Genomic DNA, 18,994 nt, shown 5'->3' with positions numbered 1-18,994 from the left:
CAGATGTCGGGGTCGATGGCGCGTTCCACAACCCGGGGGGCATTGTCCCAAATCAAGGGTCATGGTGTAGACATGTCCATTTCTTCGTGGATAACCACTCTGCACCAGCAGGGGCACACCATGGGTGGAATGGCCCGTACAAAGGAACAGGGGAAAGGAGACGAGGGAGCGGGGGGTTGGGGGGGGGGGGTGCAATGATGTCTGGGACAGCTGATACAGCCAAAGGCGGATAGGACCACACAACTTAGGGAGCACCAACGGCCAACGCAAAATTAAACTGTCTCCAACAAAATTTAGGGCACAAAACAGAAGAGGAGACCATGGGCAATCAATTTTACTGCTGCCTGGTTTGAGATGTGGGCTACCAGTGGTTGACTTGTGGACATCGGAGGTGGGTTGCCAGAGAAGAGAGAGAAGGTGAGGAGCAAGGCACGACTGCAGGAGGGAGAAGGTGCTGCGTGCGTGACTGTTGTAACATTAGGTGGTGTAGTTGGCTGGATGGGCTGAATGAATTTACTGTCTTTTTTTTAAAAAAACTTTTTTTACTTTGTACTGATCTTCAATAACTACTTATGTTGGCATATCAGTGACCCATATTTTTAGGCACCTCTGCTACCCACGGCCCGGTTGACCTCGACCCAGGTTTCTACTGACTATGGTACAAGGCAACTTCGTTGATAACTCATGACAATTGCAAATTTTTGTTTGTTGAATTATAATACATAGCAGGTAGGTACCGTTGGAATAGGGATGCTCTATGTTTCTGTGCCCTTAGTCGGTTAGTCCTCTTGCTTGTTATGTGTCTCCCTGTTTATTAACGAACAACTGACTGGCAGCGAAAGGCTCATATCAGCTGGCCTCGAAATGATATTCAGTGTGGGTCATACAATCATGTGATGGTGCCAGCGTGCACCTGTTTCTAACTTGAAGATGAAAGTAGGTTGCAAGATCAATGCTATTGAACATGAGCCTACTCTATTCTCTCATTTATGCTATCAGCATCTGGTTGATTCTCCATGGATATTGTCAAGAATTGCCATCACCCCAATGATGAAAGCTTGGTCATATCCTGACTGCACTTCCACATGATAGAAGTCCTTGCCTCCCATCAGTTCTTTCCTACCCATCTGCAGAACAGATACCATGTGTTAGATCTCAATCCTTGATGCTCAAATGTTGGTGGCACGAATGCAATGTTGATCATACACTTCTACACTTTCATTTAAACAGGTGCATGTGCATTTACATAACAGGGTAGCAATATCATTTGAGATGATTAAACACTTTTCTTAGCCCTACATGAACCGTGACTGTAGATGTCTAGAATATACTTTGTTTTTTCTGCTGTCATGGAATAATTCTTGTTAATCATGACCTGGATTAGTTTATGTATGCCTTAATCAAATTCGGTGTCAACAAAAAGAATGTCTGCCAAGGTAATTTACTACAAAAGCTGAAGTAAGAGTAGGTAACTATAATGGTGTGGATGGCATACCTGGGCTACTATTTTTCTGGTGCAATCAACTATTGTACAGTCTCTATCTGCAAAAGATCCACCAATTTCGAAATCCCAATTTTTGCAGTGCATCTTGGGTTCAATATGAATTCTAATTGGAGCACTTTGTGCTATACATGATTTTGGATCAGTTAGGCTGAAGACCAACTTGTCTTTTCCTTGGTAATCCATCAAGTATCCATTCCATTTGTTCCTAGTGCTTAGAGCCTGGACAATTCCTCCCTGTGGTGTAGAGTTTTAATACTGTGAACATCAATAACATATGAAGGGAAGACATCATTTGTGTATTTTTCGCATTTATGTTTCTGCCATTTCTCAAGAAAAGTATGTGAAGTTCTTGCATCCTTCTCGCTATTTTCTTCTTTAAGAACTAGTCTCCCTATTGTAAATGGGAGCTGGAACAGAAAGGTGTTCCCACATCTCTAAAAAATTTAAGAGCTAGCCTAGCCTTTGCTAATAATGTAAATATGCTCATAGGAATTAGATCAACTTGATGGAGCTATAGTTCTTGACCTATCAATTTTTGGTTCAAGTGAAGCACTCAAAATCATGGAAAATCAAGAAAGCATGCATCATATTTTGCAGTTATTACCATTACCTTTTTAGAGATGGATAGTATTGGTTCTCCTTCACCATCTTTAACCATAAGCTCTCCCTTGGATCCAAGTATTCCACAACCATCTACGACGAAGACAACATTGTGACTGAGGTCAGTAACAACAAAACCACCACCATTCACTACAATGGGTCGTCTCCTGATCATCAGCATTGTTGGAGTGTCTGAGCAAAAAATCTTGCTAACTACAGGAATGCTGTTGTCCATTTTGCTCGATGCTGCTCACGAAGTTGAGGGAGAGATCTGTTGCTTGGATCTGTACCCCTGTTTCTGTTTGCCTACCTTGCCTCTAGCAAGTTCTGTGGCCAGCAGGCGAGTACTTATATTGGAGCAAAGGACAATTGTTTCAAACAAGGTAGTCTCCCAAGCTGAGAAGCAATGAGGAAAATCCAGTAGGTTGGTGTGGTTCAGAGTCTCTCTACAATGGAAAGTCACTGCAAGAACCTTTTCTTGGAAGTTGGACAAAAGCCCTGCATAAAGCAACCAGAAAACAACTGCTCTGGTTGAATATAGTTTGTCTAACTTTCATAAAGCAGCATCTTTCTGGTGGTGTTGCTCAGAAGTTTCTCCTTGGCAATTGTATGTATCTCTTCTGCAAGTGCTTCTGATGCGCATTCTAATTCATTTCATTTGAGGTTGCAACACTGCTGTTGATTTCATCTCAAACTTCTTGTAATGTCTCAAATATAGAGGGTGTGGCATTATTAGATGATAATAATTTTACCAGAATGCAGAATATTTGTCACCAGAGCTGTTTCTTATTACACATACTTTTGTCCGAATGAAGTAGCCTTGTGTAATCCATGTCCATGGAAAAGTACTTCTGGCGTCTGGCCTCTTGGCACATGCTCTATGCATTGCTACTATTGTTTGTAATTGCAGGTGATCAGTAACTTTTTTTTTTCTGTTTAGCTATAAAGCTCTCATATTGCTCATGAATTCATAAAAATGTTCTGTTCAGCAGTTAAACATGTAATGATACTTGGCAATCTCAAGGATTACATATGCACCAAACATGTGGATTAGCATGGAAGCAGATATGTACTGAGAGGTGAGCAGAAAGAAAAGGAGACGTTGGATGAAAGGTAATGAAAATGGGCGACCTGATTTTGCTAGACTATCCAGTTTGGCTGAGCTGCTGAGCAAGCTATTAACCTATTCAAGGAAAATGCCAAAGCGCCAAATGAAGCATGTGAATGATAGCTACACCAACAATGAAATGGAACCTTTGCATCTTGTTAGCGTGTCATTGGTTGGTGCCCATCGTCCTGCATTTTTGTGCGTTTGAAGAGATTTTTCTCTCTTTTCATCTGTGTGCAACTATTAAAATTTATGAAACTGTACTGAACCTAGAGTTATTTGTTTTATTTATTGCCATTCCACCGGTGAGTTTGGGATCTTTAGAACAAAAATTTGTTCGCACCATGTCCTTTTGTTGTTGTTGACAAGTTTTTCCTTTTCTTTGCTTGAAGAACGAATGTCCCTTTCATGCAATCAATCATACTGGACAGAGCTGTTGGATCTTAGGATCCTTGATTTCTGAGGCACTTTGCATGAAAAAGCGCACTGCATTTCTTACTCTTGATGCGTATATCACTTCGGTTGAAAAGGGATTGACTATATTCCATCACTGGTGTTTTCTGGTGGCCTCCAAATCTTTTGTGACTTTCTTTTTTAGGACAAAAGAATGCTTGATTTTTTCCTATATTGCTGTCCTTCGCTGGTTATTAGTGAACTATACTTGAGGTTTTGGGAAAGAATACATGATGATTCTTCATATTATGTGAAGCCAACCACTAATGCTGCAGCAGATGTTTGTGCGTGTGTGGTTAACAAGCTACTCCTTCCGTTCCAAATTGTAGGTCGTTTTAACTTCCAAATTGTAGGTTGTTTTAACTTTTCTAGGTTCTAGACATACACTATATTTAGTGGGTCTAGAAAAGTCAAAACGACTTACAATTTGAAACGGAGTGAGTATATGCTATAGAGTTGATCAAGCATCACATAGAGTTGTGGCCTTTTTTTGCAGCAACCTCTATATAGCTTTGGTACAAGGTGCCTAACCCTAGAGGATTCTCCTGCCTAACCCTACTGTTTCTCCGTGGCCAGGAAAAGCCCAACAGTGGCGCCGGCGGAACATCGTCAAACATTTCTGGCAAGTGGCAAGCAAAGCTGCGGCCAGTTCGCAAAGAGGGAATTGCCGGCGCGCCCTTCAGACCGAACCTTTGGGGCGAAGCAACCACCTGCTAAAGGAAAACTTGACCGCATCGTCTCTCTGCAAAGTCCAGTTTTATGTAGGAAATAATCTGTGAGCACTGCTTTTATTGTACCTTGAGATATGGTAGACGGAGGGAGCGGCTATTCGTCGCCCCGGCGAAAACGCTGGCACGAACGTTGGTCGCTGCTGCGAAGTGGACGGAAGGACGGAAGGTTCACAAAGTTTCGGTGGAGAGACCCGGGTTACACCTTTTATTAGCCTTTTGTTGCCTTGGAAACCTTTTGGTTACATTACATAAACGCTGTGCGTCATGATTGGTGCTCTGGGAGATGGGTTGTTGGGTAATGCGGTTTCCGTTGGACACTACAGCCTACGGGAGTAGAGACTCGAGTAGTGATCTCCGGCAACTGTGAGGCTGATGCCAGTAACGTCATCGCACGCCAACATGTACCATCCTTCTCCTCGTGAAGGAGACAGCAGAGTCCGATCGCGTGCGCATGCCTGGGAGCTCGGGCCTTGCTGGTTCGCAGCCATGGGCGAGCACTATAGATGGCCATTCGGACTGCCCGGCACGGGCCCGGTTGCACCGTGCACCGTGCACCGTGCCTGACCCGTCACGGTGATGCTGCCATGCCATGCCGTGCCGTGCCCGTGAGCCAGCAGCCCAAGCACGGTAGGCTATGGGCGGTCCGAAGGCACAACAGACTACGGGCCATCCCGAAGCACGGCGTGCGCCTGCTTCCTGTGCGCCGCTGGCGTCGCCTTCGGCTCGACGAGCCGCCCCGCGCACGTCACCGTATCCACTGCCCCAGCTGCAGGGCGCTGGGATCTGATGTGCGCGGTTGAGTGGGAAGCAGGGGTGGCACCGGTGGGATCGACGTGGCTCGAAGCCTCGGAGAGGGGCGGCATCGGAGCAACTTCCGAGCTGCACAAGCCACGGCCGCGCTTGGAGCTCATATTCAGAGGAGGGAGGGGGGGAGGCCGGAGGGGAGCGAACAATAGAAAGGGAGCGGCGAGCTCGAGGTCAGGAAGAAAGGGAAGCACTGGTTGCCGGGCGCAACGTGGTTTCGATGAGGAGGGTGGCCGCCGGAGGCCGGAGTGGAAGCACCAGGCGAGTATGGCAAGGAAGAGAGGCGGTCAAGCGGCAGCTCAGTAGCGAGTGTGGGAACGAAGGGAGCTCCTATCTAGCTTGTGGAAGCCAGATAGGAGCAGTAGCTTAGAGGCCCAGTAGGCCTTCCTCTCCTTCCTCGACTTCTTCCTCTTGACGCGCCACCACCCCCGCCCCCTCCTCCTCCACCCCGGCTGGCAGCTGCCCCCCCAACTATCGCCGCCCGTCCTTCCTAATCCCATGGGCATCCTCGCCCCCGCCGCCAGTCACCAGCCCATCCGACTGTCCGACGCTACCGTGCCGCTGCCGGTCCTCCGACGCCCTTGCCCCCCCCTCCTCTTTTATGTCCACCGACCATTGGAGCCTCCACCTAGCAACCCTGAACCCTAACCCCGCCGCCGCCTCCACCACCACCCTGACCGGCAGCGCTCCCCCCACCTCCCGCCCACTCCACCGGGCTTGGATTCCTCAGTGGCGTGGGAGACGGTGGTGGCGTGGGGAGGTCAACGGCAGCGCGAGAGAGGAGGAGAGGAGAGGAAGAGGAAGGTGATCGGATGGCCTGGAAGTTGCGCACGAATCTTAAAGTAACTGAGCCAAGTAACTATCTAGCTTCCGGAAGCCAGATAGGAATGACGGGGAACGAAGAGGTGGCGGCAGGTTAAGGTTGGTGAAATAGTTTAGGTTAGACCGGAGACAATTAGAAGTTTTCTTGTGCGGGGTTTATACGGGTGGGCCCTCTAGACCGTGCCGGCCCGAGCACGCTGGCTACCGGGCCGGGCCAGGCTTGAGCCAGGCTAAAAAATCGTGCTGCGTGCCGGGCCATCGGGCTGCGGACTATCTGCACATCTACATCGAGCATTGTGGAACACGCGGTCGGGGGCGTGGGCAAACCGCAGGGCGCGCGATGCCGCCGCAGCGCGGGTGCTAGCTGTGTACGCCTGGCCGCCTGGGGCCTGGTCCCGCACGCAGCATCCTCACGTCCGCCTGGGCTGGCGACGCCGCGCGGCGCGGACACCGGCACCCCGCCGGACTCGGAAACCGCGGCCCGCCCGGCCGGTCTGCGGTGGCCCGTGGCCCCTCCTGGCTGCTGCACCTGCATTGGTGCCGCCAGCTGCACCGACCCGACCGCGTGCGCTGCTCCCGTCCCGTTCCTCCTCCTCTCACCGTCGTCGCCCGCGCGCAGGCTGAACGGCGTGAAGGCGTCCCCATGTGGCCGTGCCGTTCCTGCCTGCCTCAGCTCAGCGCCGGTTCCATGTGGCTGGAAGACGGAATCGCCCGCTTGGCCGTGCCTTGGCAGCAGCATAGGCGCATAGCCCACCAGCCGATTCACTTGACTTGGGCCGGATAAAGCGACGTGACAGTCCAGTGGTGGTCGCAAGTGCCGTGTACACAGAGCCTGCCTCTCAACAGAATCTGCCAAGCGAAGCGCCCGTCCTTGCCAAACCAACAACACTCGCTCGTAGCAAGTTGACGCTCCCTCTGCCGTCCTGAGGTCGAACCGAATCAACCATCGTCACCGCCAAAGCAACGGACGAAGCGAAGACCGCTCTGCCTCCTTCCGTGCGTTTTGGCGCGGCACCGGGGTGACGCTTCGATTTGTCCCCGCTGCCCGTGCCAGTTACTACTCCCTTGGCGTTAACCCTGGAGAACAAACGAACAACGCGGCCGCATCGTCCCACTTCACCGACGGCATTCTTATCTGCTCCTGCCCTTCGGATGCTCGCCGTCTGCCGAACCTTGCCGGCCGCCACTTCGTTCTCGGATCCGTCGGTGCATCTTCTGGCTTTAAAAAGGGGCAGGCTGTTATGCACTTGTTATGCCATTACGTGCTTCCGTGCACGCGAGAGCTGGAAAAATGGTGAGAGCCTGCTTTTTTGTTGTGGAGTTGTCATCAGTCAACACTTCTTCGCCTAACGAACCCCCCCCCCCCCCCCCCCCCCCCCCCCCAATTAGCACTATGCTTATTTTTCGTATAAACACGCAGCGAAAAAAATGCAGTGCAGACAGAGTCACGAACCTTGCATTCCATGGTGTGGCCCCAGTCCCCCAGTACGTGTCGACGCCATTTTCATAAGCCTCCAATGTCGATCACTGACATGATTGGGGATGATCCATAATGTTTCTGTTTCTATGTTGGCACCAAATGCAGTCTCCTGTCTGTCAATCGCCCCGGGGTCCCAAATTTGTTTCCTTCTTCCTCGCCGACGGGGACGACACACCCTTTTGTCTTAGCCTAGCCTACAAACAAATCAGCAGCCGTATGATCAGGACACATGGATTTGAGAATGTAACAGATTTCCATTCCCATGACAAACAATTCCTCTCTTTTAATTTTTAACTGGAAATTTACTAACAGTAGCAGTACATGAGAAATCCAATCCTCCAAGGGTTCCAACTTCCAACATGAACATGCAAGTGGTGCAGGACCCTGTGTCTTCTGAAAAAGAAAGATGATCAAAGAAAGAGACCAAGCACGTGATCATCATATTGAAAAACAGAAGCAGCAGCAACTGAGATGTGGCTGCGCAAAGAAAGAAAAAAATGAAATGAAAGAAAAAGGCAGTGGTGGACTGGTAGTACGTACCCCGCACACACATGGTCCTCGCCTGGAATTCCCTTTTCCATTTAATTTTGCCCGGCTTTTCCTTTTCTTTGCTCTCCTTTTATTTCACCAACCGTGAGCGTCACCTGTCCTGATAAACGTGTCTGAACCACTCCCACAGTCCCATGCGTTGCTTGCTGTAGTAGCTACCCCGTACTCGTCAAGCGTGTACACAGGTCCTAAGGCATGGAAATGTTCAGAACAATTGTCCTATCGCACACCTGATTTCACTTCATTTGGTAAGATAGATGTGTACAAATGTAGATGCTAAATCCCCATCATCCTTGATCAACTGACGAGAATTGGTTCACAAGGTAGCCAGATGACGATCCTCTGATTATTCTCCAATTTTTGCCTTAATTCCGTGCCCTCGAATTTCCAAAGGAATGCCTCGAGTATTTTTTTTTCTTCCATAAAGATAAAATCAAACATGATAGTATCAGAATGTATTCCATAGGGACACATGGCTCTCTGGAAGTGGCAGGCATCTCAATTTCTTGGCACCTGCCATATGAACTCTCTGGCTGCAGGCTGCAGCTAGGCTTGCCTCTGATCCTCCATTGTTTTAAGAATGACACTGCACCCTCCAAAATCATGAAAAAGTGTGTTGCGCTCCAGCATTGCCAGCCAGCTTGTTCGTCCTCGCAGATTGAATATATTGTCTTGCGGCTGCTTTTTATCATTTTCCCGCTTTTTTGTTTCATTATTTGATTGTTAGTTTAAATTTTAAAATACGCGTGTACACGCTGCACACTGGCCCAGCTCAACCGTGTGTGTCCGTGTGTCCCTCCTCCCTTTATATACGCGCACGGCAGCACACGAGAACGCAACGCAACGGAGAAGAAGAAGAAGCAAACCGTGGGCTGCGGCGAGGGAGAGGAAAGCGAGAGGCGCTGCAGAGCGAGCAGAGCAGAGTGGAGAAAGATCACGGTCGAAGCCGCCAAGAGAGGACAAGGATGGGGGAGGCGCCGTGCGTCGTTGTCGTGGCGCCTCGCCGCGCCGCCGCGCACTCGTTCCGGCTGCCCCGCCACGGGCGCCGGAAGGTCCACGTGGTCCGGCTCGGCGGCGGCGGCGGCGGCCCTGGGGCCCGCGCCCCGGCGCGGCGCGGGTTCCGGCTCCGTCGGTGGCTGCGGCGCGCGGTCTGGCGCCTGGCGGAGCTGTGCGTGGCGGCGCTGTCGTCGGGCCACCACCCGGCGGGGGCGCCGGCGGCCAGCGCCCACCCGCCGTGGACGGGCGTGGAGCCCTACTTCGCGGCGCCCTTCGTCCCCATCGCGCGGATGAAGCGCGCGGCGGGCGCGCAGGCCTAGCCGCCGTCGCCGCCACGCCCTTTGTCTCTAGCCGCATTCGCCACGACGCGCAACGCGGCGTCTGCATGTTGCCGGTGATTCGCCGCGGCGCGTCGGCGTGTGGTGATCGGTCTCCAGTGATCGCGTCGCGTGCATGGTGTGCGCGTCCGACAACGCTGATCGCAGCAGGTGGATCACGTAGAGGCGCGCACTGTGCTCAATCCACCTTCCTCCTCCTCCTCCTCCTTTTCTTCTTCTTCTTCTTCTTCCTCCTTCTGCTTCTTCAGGCAACGAGGAAGCATGCGCAGTACTGCCGCCAAACAGTGTGCTTGCTGCAGCTCCAATCATGGGCGTTACTGATTCTTTTCAATTCGACCGATCACTCCAGCTTTAGGAAAAATGTAGCTCCGTTACGGCACATAGTGTTCTGTACTTTGTACTGCTACCTATCAATGTTAATGAAAGTATAGCTGCTGCCTCTGATCCTCCCCACACCGATAATGTGAATGAACTGCTCTCGTTCGTGCATTCAGAGACGACGACACTTCCCTTGATCTTCACAGTTCCGCAGTGAGCAGAAGTACAGCACGAGCTGCCGACTGAGGGCACACAGCTACAGCTCCGAGGGCTTTTCCAACAGTGTGTTGGTTCGGTGGCACGTGAACCCCATCACGCCGCCAATTAACGCCTGATCTCTCTCTCCCTCTCCGGACCCCGCGTCGCACGGCAGGTGAAGCTCGGCCGGCCGCCGTTGGGAGCTAGCCCACCCACGTGCACGTTGCCGTCTTCAAGTTCAATGCCCCGGCCGGCCCGCCGGCGGATAAGGATCGAGCGCGGCCGCGCAGGCAGGCGCCCTGCCGCTGCCGGCCTCGCATCGCCATGTGCGCTGCCTCGCCCCTGCCCTGCCTGCCACCCAGTACACGCCATTAATCAATGGAGGCGCCCAACCTGCCGTGCGTGCGTGACCGCAAGTGCAAGCGCAACCGAACCTGAGTGGTTTCTGAAACTGGGGGGATGGGATCTGCCGATTTGTACTCTCTCGAACGCGTCTGATTACTGGCTAGCTAGGCTGCTGTTGCTGATCAAGTGATCATTGGGAGGAAGGAATGCTTGCTCGTTTCAGTGACCTGTTGGCGTCACGGAGGTTGGAGGGGTGCAGTGATTGGTGTCGGTAACAATGGGGTCACTGCTCATCAATGCTCGTTTGGTACCAGCAGCGTGCATTATCAGGTCGTCATTGCTCCCCTCGGGCGTTCGGTAACACTGACACCCCACCGTTGATTGAAACCCGGCGGCGCCTGTGACTGGCAGGCCAGGCCGCCGATGCCGATGTGGCTCCGTAACTCTGTTGATGAGAGGGGTTCAGCGTTGTTTCATTTAGCGACGGCGCCTTTCAAGGATGGGGACGGCGGAAAGGGGAGCATTGGCGCGACACCAACAGCTAGCTCGCTTCACTTGCATGTTGGGCTGCTGATCCAGCAGCAGCAACAGACTGGAGATGGAGATATTATTATCTCAACTGCAACACCACTGGACCAGGTCAGCAGCCATGTTGAGCTGCTGATTGGCAGCTCGAGGATCCCGGCGAAGCATGGCACTGGCCCCAGATCCAATCAGGTGCACAGTGGCGTGCCATGTAGAATCCCGATAAGGCAGGGTACTGTTGCAAACGACAACAGGAGCAAAACGTATCTCATTCACCTCCATGCAGGCAGAAAGGTGACAAAGTTACAACTTGCAAGGGAGGGCTCTGAATGAACTGTAGCAACAACAACAACAACAACAACAACAACAAAGAACGGCACACTGCTACAAAAGAATCTGTTTTCATCAACCCAAAAGGGCCAAAAGCGTTCTGGTTAAACAAGAAGCATTCGACTGGGATACAGCGCAATCATCAGGCTTTCTTCTGCCGACATGTATAACACAAGCCGCCACTAAAAACAACGCGGCCACAATGGGGTGGGGGGCAGCAACTGACATACCACAAGGGAACTAATCGAAGTCTAGGAACTCCATCCGTTTCCTCATCGTGCCTTTCAGGTCTCTTGCTTCCCTTTCCGCCTTCTCGGCCTGGGTAAAGATAGGTGCATCGTGTTAGTTGTAAAGGTAAAAATAACAATATAAAGGAGTCAGGTTCCTCTTTCAAAGAGCACATATAAGCCAAACACAAATATTTCAATGCTTGATTGAAAGATTTGTATCAATTTTGGCTAAGAAAACGCAGCTTAAAAACAATCAGGTTGTTTGGAAGAGTTTTGGGGTCAGGTGGTTCCGTATTAAAGATATTCAAATTGTTTCTCCTAGAAGCTGCCTCCTATGCTAGCCTGCAACGACTTCAAGACTTTACAGGGATGTAATACTTCTCTATCGTTTGCCGTAGCATCAGAAGACTAGATGAAAGAAGCATGCTTGAGAGTGCAATGTCAGGCTGAAGGCAAGACGGCAACTAATGCAGGAGGCTGAAGATAGATAGCAGACCGGAATCACTTTGTTCTGCTCCTGTGATGTACCCAGGTCCATACGAGCATTCCTAGTTAGTTTTGCCGGGTTAAGAAACTAATCTAGTCAGACTTGGTTGAGTAGAATTGTTGCCTAACTGTGAAGAGGACCTTTTCTTTTTCAAGTTATGTACTCTCAGTTAATAGTTAACTGGAATCCTAGTCCTCCAGATCTTTTGCTTTCTATAGAATAAAGTAGGGCCAATCCCAATGTGTCTACCATCTAATGCAAGCAAGCCTACACAGGTCCAATGTTATGTAAAGCTGCTGCTGAACCGAGTTATAAGACATATATTACAGGATTAAAAAAATATATATGCAAGCAATCGGTTCATTGATAAAGTTCACAAATGAGAGGTTCGGGCATATAAGCATTATCATGTTCATGAGAGGGAGAGGAACATGAGAGGGAGGGCGAGAAGGACCGGAACATAATAACAGCTGAATCCACAGTTTTCCATGTTTGTATATCAGGATGGGTTGCACACTTTACAATTTAAAATTATCAACTACTGTTACATAAGGAAGAAACTGTTGCCATGAACAACATCAATGGAATGCGCAGTAGAAGTGAAAAAAACATGAACATTTTAGTGCCGAATTTAAAAATGCCCTTCAGGAGAAAAAAGAAACAGTACTGTTCATCTGTATCAATAGGACATCACCATACATGTATAACCTGTATATGCCTATAGAGTGCAGACAGACTAAAGGCACTAGTTCAATTTATCAAGAACATAAATGCATGGAATATAAATGGTTAAGGTGAACGATAGAGCTAAGCCGCATTCAAAGAGAAGGTAGCTAAACACCTACTTCAAAACAAGGGAACGATTGTGCACAAGTGCGTACCTTTCTAATTTCTGCTTCGGAAACACATGTCATGTGAGCAGGGAGTTCATCCTTTTCGCGGTCCTGCTCAATGCAATACCAGATTTATGACATCAACATGGAGATATGAGTTTGACCATGGCCACTTTCTAATGCAACAGAGGTCATTACCAATTCTCCGATTAAAACAACATTCTCTCCCCGGATCACATACAGACCAAGAGGAACATCACAATATTGCTCCCCAACAATTACTCGTTCACAAGCACCCTGAAGAACAACATTTGCTGCAGAGTAAAATAATGAAGCAGAACATTAATGGCAGAAAATATAATTGGAATCAACGCTAAGGCAAGTGGGTGTAAAAGCGGCATACCAAACTGATCAAACGAGCACAGGGTGCCAAGCAGTTTCCGTCCATCTCTAAGCAGGACAATAAGCTTCTCTGTAATCAGAATGTGTAAGAAGTTAGTAAGAATAGGTTGCCAAACATAAATATTGTTTCTGACACAAACCAAGTGATAAAAAACAGCCAAAGCATGCAGAACATCTACGCATGATTGTTGTTGTCTGTGTTATAGCAAAGGAAAGCGCAAGACTCATACTACAATACATTGGTTCCAGCTGTTTCGGCAATAACTATGATCTAGCTCAAACCCCCAAAGAGCGTATGCTACCCATGCAATTACCAATTGGAAATTATCTTTCCAAGGATCTGTAATTGCTCTTTTGTCCTGGTTAAGGTCATCCTAAGCAGGAGTTAGTTTGGTGGAGATGGTAAGATTTTTGGTTGCTTCATAGAAGAACCAGTTCAATGCTTGGTCCGTAAGCTGGTAGCCCCAACAACCTATATTTTTGCTTTCTATGAAAAGCAGGACTAAGGCCTTTGTTATCCTCCCAAGGTAATAACAGTATACAGGAAACAAACTTATCCATATATGCTTATAAGTCCTACGTAACCTACTTCTACACAATTACACTGTGTGACATGAAGCAAATCTTACATTCTGTGGCGTGCCCGAGGAAAAAAAACTGATTGAAGACACTACCCCTTTGCATATAGTATCGACTATCCATTCGGGGCTTAAAAAGATGCCAAAAACCCAGTAAAAAATAATATATTTAGTAGATCGTTTCGGAAACACAAAAGATTTTCTGCCATTTTGCTCCAGTGACAAGTCACGCAATCGTATACCAAACACACTTGTGTAGCTCTGCAGTTATGATGGCTGCACAAGTTAACCAGCTCTCATCATCATCTCGTTTACACCAACAACTGTGCCAAACAGTCATAATGACATCTGTCTGTAAAGTCACCCTAACCTTCTACCTCACATGGAAAATGATTTCAGCTGGACATTTATTGAGGCATGAAGCATATCAAGTGATTCAGGGAAGCTCATTCACTACACACAATATCAAAGGTCAATGTCTCATATATACACTAATGGAGGTAACAATCATATCACCATCAGGTTATAGAATCACAATAAGGTTCTACTGAAATAGCGCAGATAATTTCACTTTAAAGATTTATTTATCGAGGCATGAACACATTGACTAATTCAGAGAAACTCAGGTGGACAAAAGGTGACTGTATTATAGTGACGGCAAATGGAGGGCCAAATAACAGACTTAAATAGTTAGCAGCTATCATAATTAACTATATTATACTCAAAGGCACACATGATCCACTAAAGCGCAAATAGAAAGAAAAACTGAAATCTACAATCAATGACAAAAGAAAGTGTCACTTATATAGAGATTAAACTGAACAAATAGTGGGGCATAAAACCTTTCACAACACAATATAATCCACCAGTACTAACCACACATGCTTAGTGTGAACCCACATAACTGCACCTTCGTATGCCACAGGGCAAGACCAACTAAATGTAAGATTTCCATCAACACCATAAGGCATTCTCATTCAGTACAGACACAATAACATTCAGACATTGGCACAAAATGTCCACACAAAATAAGCAATCTATGCGCATATCCACACAAATCAACCTACTGAAAAGCTCCCACAAGGTTCAACACATTCGCACGAATTTGAAGTGAGTCACAGGAAGATACGATGATTTGTCAAAACCACTCAAATGAGCTGTATCAAATACCGATGCCTGCACAACCAATGAAAGTCACTTCTCGAGTTCGCGTACTAACAAAGGCTACAGAGATTCGCAAAGAGTCTACTTTTGGCCTGAGCCACCCATGGAAGGCAATCGCCGACAGAAAATTCCACTCCGGGTTAGAATCGCGGCCTACACAAGCCGGAAACTGGAGGCCAATCGGATCTACGAACCCCACAAAATAAATCAAATCTAGCCGCACCGGCTCAGTCCCGCGGACCAATCAGCAACGAGGCAACCAGACAAGCTCAGAGGCATCGCCTGATAGAGGATCTCAGCAACTCACTGTCCAAGAAGCCGGCGAGGGAGGTGGAGAGGAGGATCTCGTCGGGCCCGGCCCACGACATCGCGCCGATCCCAAATCCGGCGCCACAAACCGGAGCCGGCGGCCCCAACCCGCCGCAGCTGGATCGGAGTTGCTCCGACGGCTTGGACCAAAGCCGCCTGGCGGGCCTCCCGCAGGGAGGGGAGAACCGCTGCTAGGGTTTGCGTGGGAGTGGAGTGCTCTGGCGTGGACGGGACGGAAGCAGGGGAGGAGTAGAGTTCGGTGCTTGATACACGGACAGGAAAAGGAAGCAGATCGGAAAGGGTTGGGTACTCGATAAGAGAAGAGACGTGCACTGACCGGTGGGCCCCGAGAGTGTTCCATGTTAGGCTAACACGTATCATATTCAGATCACGATAAAAGGATTTTCCATACAATCTCCATGGTGGAAAAAATATTAATTGAACATGTGTTTTTTTGCCACAAGAATTTGTGCTTATGTGGTTAATTGATCCCAAAACAATGTACTACTACTAGTAAAGTTAATTGGACTGGATGAAATTTGTGATTAATGCTTCTTTGGTGAATTCTATGAGTGGCTATATTGGTGTACTCTAATAAATGGGTGAGCATTAGTCTTGAAAAAAGGTTTAATCTTTGAAAGGTTGTTTGACCAGATTGTAGAATAACAACAGGTATATGTTTAGTAAGGAGCAGCAATTGAATTATTTCTTAAAGAACGATTACTTTCGGTAGAGTGCTCACTGAGTTGAGAAAATTCCACCCGCTTTTATTTTACATTCCAATTTCCAAGCAATATCCAAAACTTTGTGCTGCAAGTATGGTGACATATGAATTGTGTGAAGGATACATCGAAACATACACGACAAAGCAAATGATTCCGTACAGGCAAGCTTGCTGCTACAACGCAATGTGCATTTCCATTTTGAGAAGATGAGCTGCACTTGGACCTTCGTACTCAACTACCCCACGTAAAACAAGGAAGCATTGCATAATGGATAGTAAAACAAACCAATTACATGCGCATGTTCTATGATGCAATTAAACAGTTGGCCTTCAATCTTCTAATTCTAAGGTTCCTTAGGTAGGGCTCCGCCTCCTCCTAAAATGGGAAGGAGCAATTTTTTTTTCCAGCTTTTCCATATAAAGCGGCTCCGACTACTCTAGTAGTCCGAGATCCAGGGATGGTGCTGTTTTTAACTAAACTGTTCGGTAGAGCTTCACCTAGAGCCGCAGGAGAAGTCAAAACTGGAGCTCTAATAAATGGGCCTAGGACTTATGCTTGCTGAAGAGCAAACCTGTGATCAATCGCAGCATGCTCATAGGTAGGGCGAGCAATCCGTGCAGGTGTTAGAACTAGTTTATTATGATTGGGATTGGGAAGTATGTGCTCTTCTTTGTTCCAGAGTCTTAAAAAAGGGTGTAAAACAACAAAATAGTTGGTGCAGCGGCTAAGAATTTAGTCCATAAAAATTTATAGTCGACCATCTTAAGCAACTAGATAAACATAATTGGGTTACCCTCTTTCTTGTATCTCTTCACAACGGATCCTTTGTTTCTTTTGTTTCTTCAAGAACGGTGTGACCAGCTCCTTTGCTTGCTGCTACTGCTAGAGCCCTGTTTACTTTCCACCATCACCCTTTCTCATGTTCGGTCGCCGTCCAAAACCATTTCTCTAAGCCTAGCAAAACGATATGCCTCTACCTAGAACGTTAAATCTCCATCGAAGATTACGCGCACAAAAAAATCTCCATCGAAGATAAATGCACTAGTTTCACTCATCTGAAGGACCTCATGAAATACGAGTCGAGCATAGGGTTGTGACTGCTAAGCCCAGCACTAGCCAAACGACCTGCCTGTTAAATCTCTATCAAAGATTATCCGGAAAAGAAAAAAACTACATCAAAGATAAGACTAAATGCAGTATTTTCGGTCATCTGAATTTTTAGGAGGCGTGTTCCTTTTAACGTTTCTGGAGTCTGGACCTCAAAATACAAGTCGAGCACAGTGCACAGAGTCATCTGAAATTCTTAAGTGTGAACTGCTCTGCTAGCAAGCAAGAAAGGGATAGCGGCCCCAGGCTGGGATATTTAAGTTTTTGCCTCCTTACGGATGGGCACTCTTCAAATGCTTATTTTGTGAATGATCTACAAATTTTGCCAGCGGTGAGGAAAGAATTCTAACATTTTTGCAAAATTCGCCTACGTGGCACGACACGTCAACCCGCCAGCGTGTTGACCCACGCGAAAATGTCACTTCTTGACGGATTCCTTTACCAGGGGTACCCCTGGTAAGGAATTTAAGGCGACCAGGCGTCAAAAGACCAAAGGCCTAACAGTTAGAAACATACTGGAAACGGCCCAGACGACGCTGTGTGCCTACCACCCCCCCTTTGGTCGGGAGCCAAGAGCCATGACTCGCCGGCTCGGTTAGATCGAGGGTGGGGCCCGCAAGAAGCTCATAGCGCCTTACCCACTCATTGACTCAAGAAGACCTGTGCCGTACTAGAGGCATTAAATGCAGGGTGTGGCCCCCCTAACCGCCTCACGTCGGAGACATGACCAGGCGAGGGGAGCCACCTTTAACTAGGGGGTCCGAAGGCTGTAGGGGGTCCGAGGGTGAGGCTACACCCTTCGGACCGCCCAGAATGGCTTGCAGGACGAGGTCACGCGGCCGTACACATCCACGCGTCCCGGAGTCGTCATCGCCTTCACCAGGGTGACCCGTCAAGGTCAAGGCCATAGCACCGCGCCAGGCCCGATACGGTCCCGCGGGTGAGGCGGAACCCAGCGACAGACGTTACGGTGAGAAGCGGCCATGAGCACACTAAAAAGGAGCCGGGATGAGTGGCACGCCCCGTCCAGGCCGCTAATCAAGGTCCGCCCACTCATCACCAGTACGGACGTCAGCAAATAGCTCCCATCCCGTTCACTGCCACGAGGTTGGTGGACGGGACAGGGCACGCCACGGAGCATGCCAGGCCGTGCGTAAGTAGCCCACGCTGGCGTGCGAAGCCCACGACCGGCCAAGAGGACAGGACAAGGAAGCCCCTTGGTGTAAGGAAGACCCGACCACACCACAACCCCCGACCTATGAGGTTGGAGACCCCTCCATTTCTCAGCATTGTCCCCCGTCCCTGGCCTATATAAAGGGAATCGTGCCTCCTTTCACTCTCTCTCACATTAGACACATACACCCACACATCACACGAATTTGTTTGCAAGCACCCTGTTGTAAGCCTAGTGCACTTGATCCAAGGAACACGACTCCTGCCGAAACTAGACATAGGGATCTTCCCGAACCAGTATTACTCCTTGTCTTTTGAGTGCTAGCCATCAGAAGTGAGGAGAGCGTGGCGTACGATCACACGAAACATCGACGCTTTTGCCCCCGTATTCTCCTTTACCTCCCTGCACCCGACCCGACCTTTGACTCCATAGACGCGCCGGTGGCGGCGGAGGGTGCTGGCGGCGAGCCGTGCGACTGCAGGTTCATGATCTGCCACGAGTGCTACGTGGACTGTGTCAACGGTGCTGACAACTGCCCCGGCTAGAAGGAGCCATACTCCGCGGGAAGCGACACCGACGACGACGGTGAGGACAACGACGAGATCGTCTCCTCCTCCGAGGAGCAGGACCAGCTGCTGCTCACGTCCATGGTGAAGCGCTTCTCCCTCGTGCACTCCATGAAGTTCCCCAGCGGCTACGCTGGCTGCGCCGGCGCCGGCGGCAAGCCGGCCGAGTTTGACCACTCTCGTTGGTTCTTCGAGACCAAGGGCACCTACGGCTACAGCACCGCCCTTTGGCCCAAGGACGGCGGCCACGGCGGCGGTGCCACTAGCTTCGTCGGCTTCGAGGAGCCGTCCAACTTCGGCTCCTAGTGCCGCCGCCCG

General features: G+C 49.2%; 3 protein-coding genes and 1 long non-coding RNA gene across 4 annotated transcripts; 2 read left to right on the top strand and 2 right to left on the bottom strand.

Annotated features, from left to right (window-relative positions):
• Positions 1–788: 788 nt before the first annotated feature.
• LOC117864362 (protein LURP-one-related 6) lies at positions 789–2,339 on the bottom strand. The gene is made up of 3 exons (XM_034748439.2): positions 2,115–2,339; positions 1,496–1,738; positions 789–1,127 (listed from the first exon to the last, which is right to left on the bottom strand). The coding sequence occupies exons 1-3, from the start codon at positions 2,337–2,339 to the stop codon at positions 996–998; spliced, it is 600 nt and encodes a 199-aa protein (XP_034604330.1). The 3' UTR covers positions 789–995.
• Positions 1,731–2,861, top strand: LOC140223543 (uncharacterized). Its single transcript, XR_011898874.1, has 2 exons — positions 1,731–2,225; positions 2,324–2,861. It is a non-coding gene; the product is annotated as an uncharacterized lncRNA (long non-coding RNA).
• A 6,012-nt stretch (positions 2,862–8,873) lies between these two features.
• LOC117864508 (uncharacterized) lies at positions 8,874–9,824 on the top strand. Its single transcript, XM_034748639.2, has one exon. The coding sequence runs from the start codon at positions 9,017–9,019 to the stop codon at positions 9,365–9,367; it is 351 nt and encodes a 116-aa protein (XP_034604530.1). The 5' UTR covers positions 8,874–9,016; the 3' UTR covers positions 9,368–9,824.
• Positions 9,825–11,153: 1,329 nt separating this feature from the next.
• On the bottom strand, positions 11,154–15,394 carry LOC117864507 (sm-like protein LSM1B). Its single transcript, XM_034748638.2, has 5 exons — positions 15,103–15,394; positions 13,055–13,123; positions 12,850–12,965; positions 12,700–12,762; positions 11,154–11,419 (listed from the first exon to the last, which is right to left on the bottom strand). Exons 1-5 carry the CDS (start codon positions 15,161–15,163, stop codon positions 11,342–11,344), a joined length of 387 nt encoding a protein of 128 aa, XP_034604529.1. The 5' UTR covers positions 15,164–15,394; the 3' UTR covers positions 11,154–11,341.
• Positions 15,395–18,994: the final 3,600 nt, after the last annotated feature.

This window comes from Setaria viridis, chromosome 7, assembly GCF_005286985.2.
Source record: "Setaria viridis chromosome 7, Setaria_viridis_v4.0, whole genome shotgun sequence".
In the NCBI taxonomy this organism is placed as follows: Eukaryota; Viridiplantae; Streptophyta; class Magnoliopsida; order Poales; family Poaceae; genus Setaria; species Setaria viridis.
The sequence above is the reverse complement of the archived record's forward strand: the minus strand, read 5'-3'. Positions and strand labels throughout refer to the sequence as shown.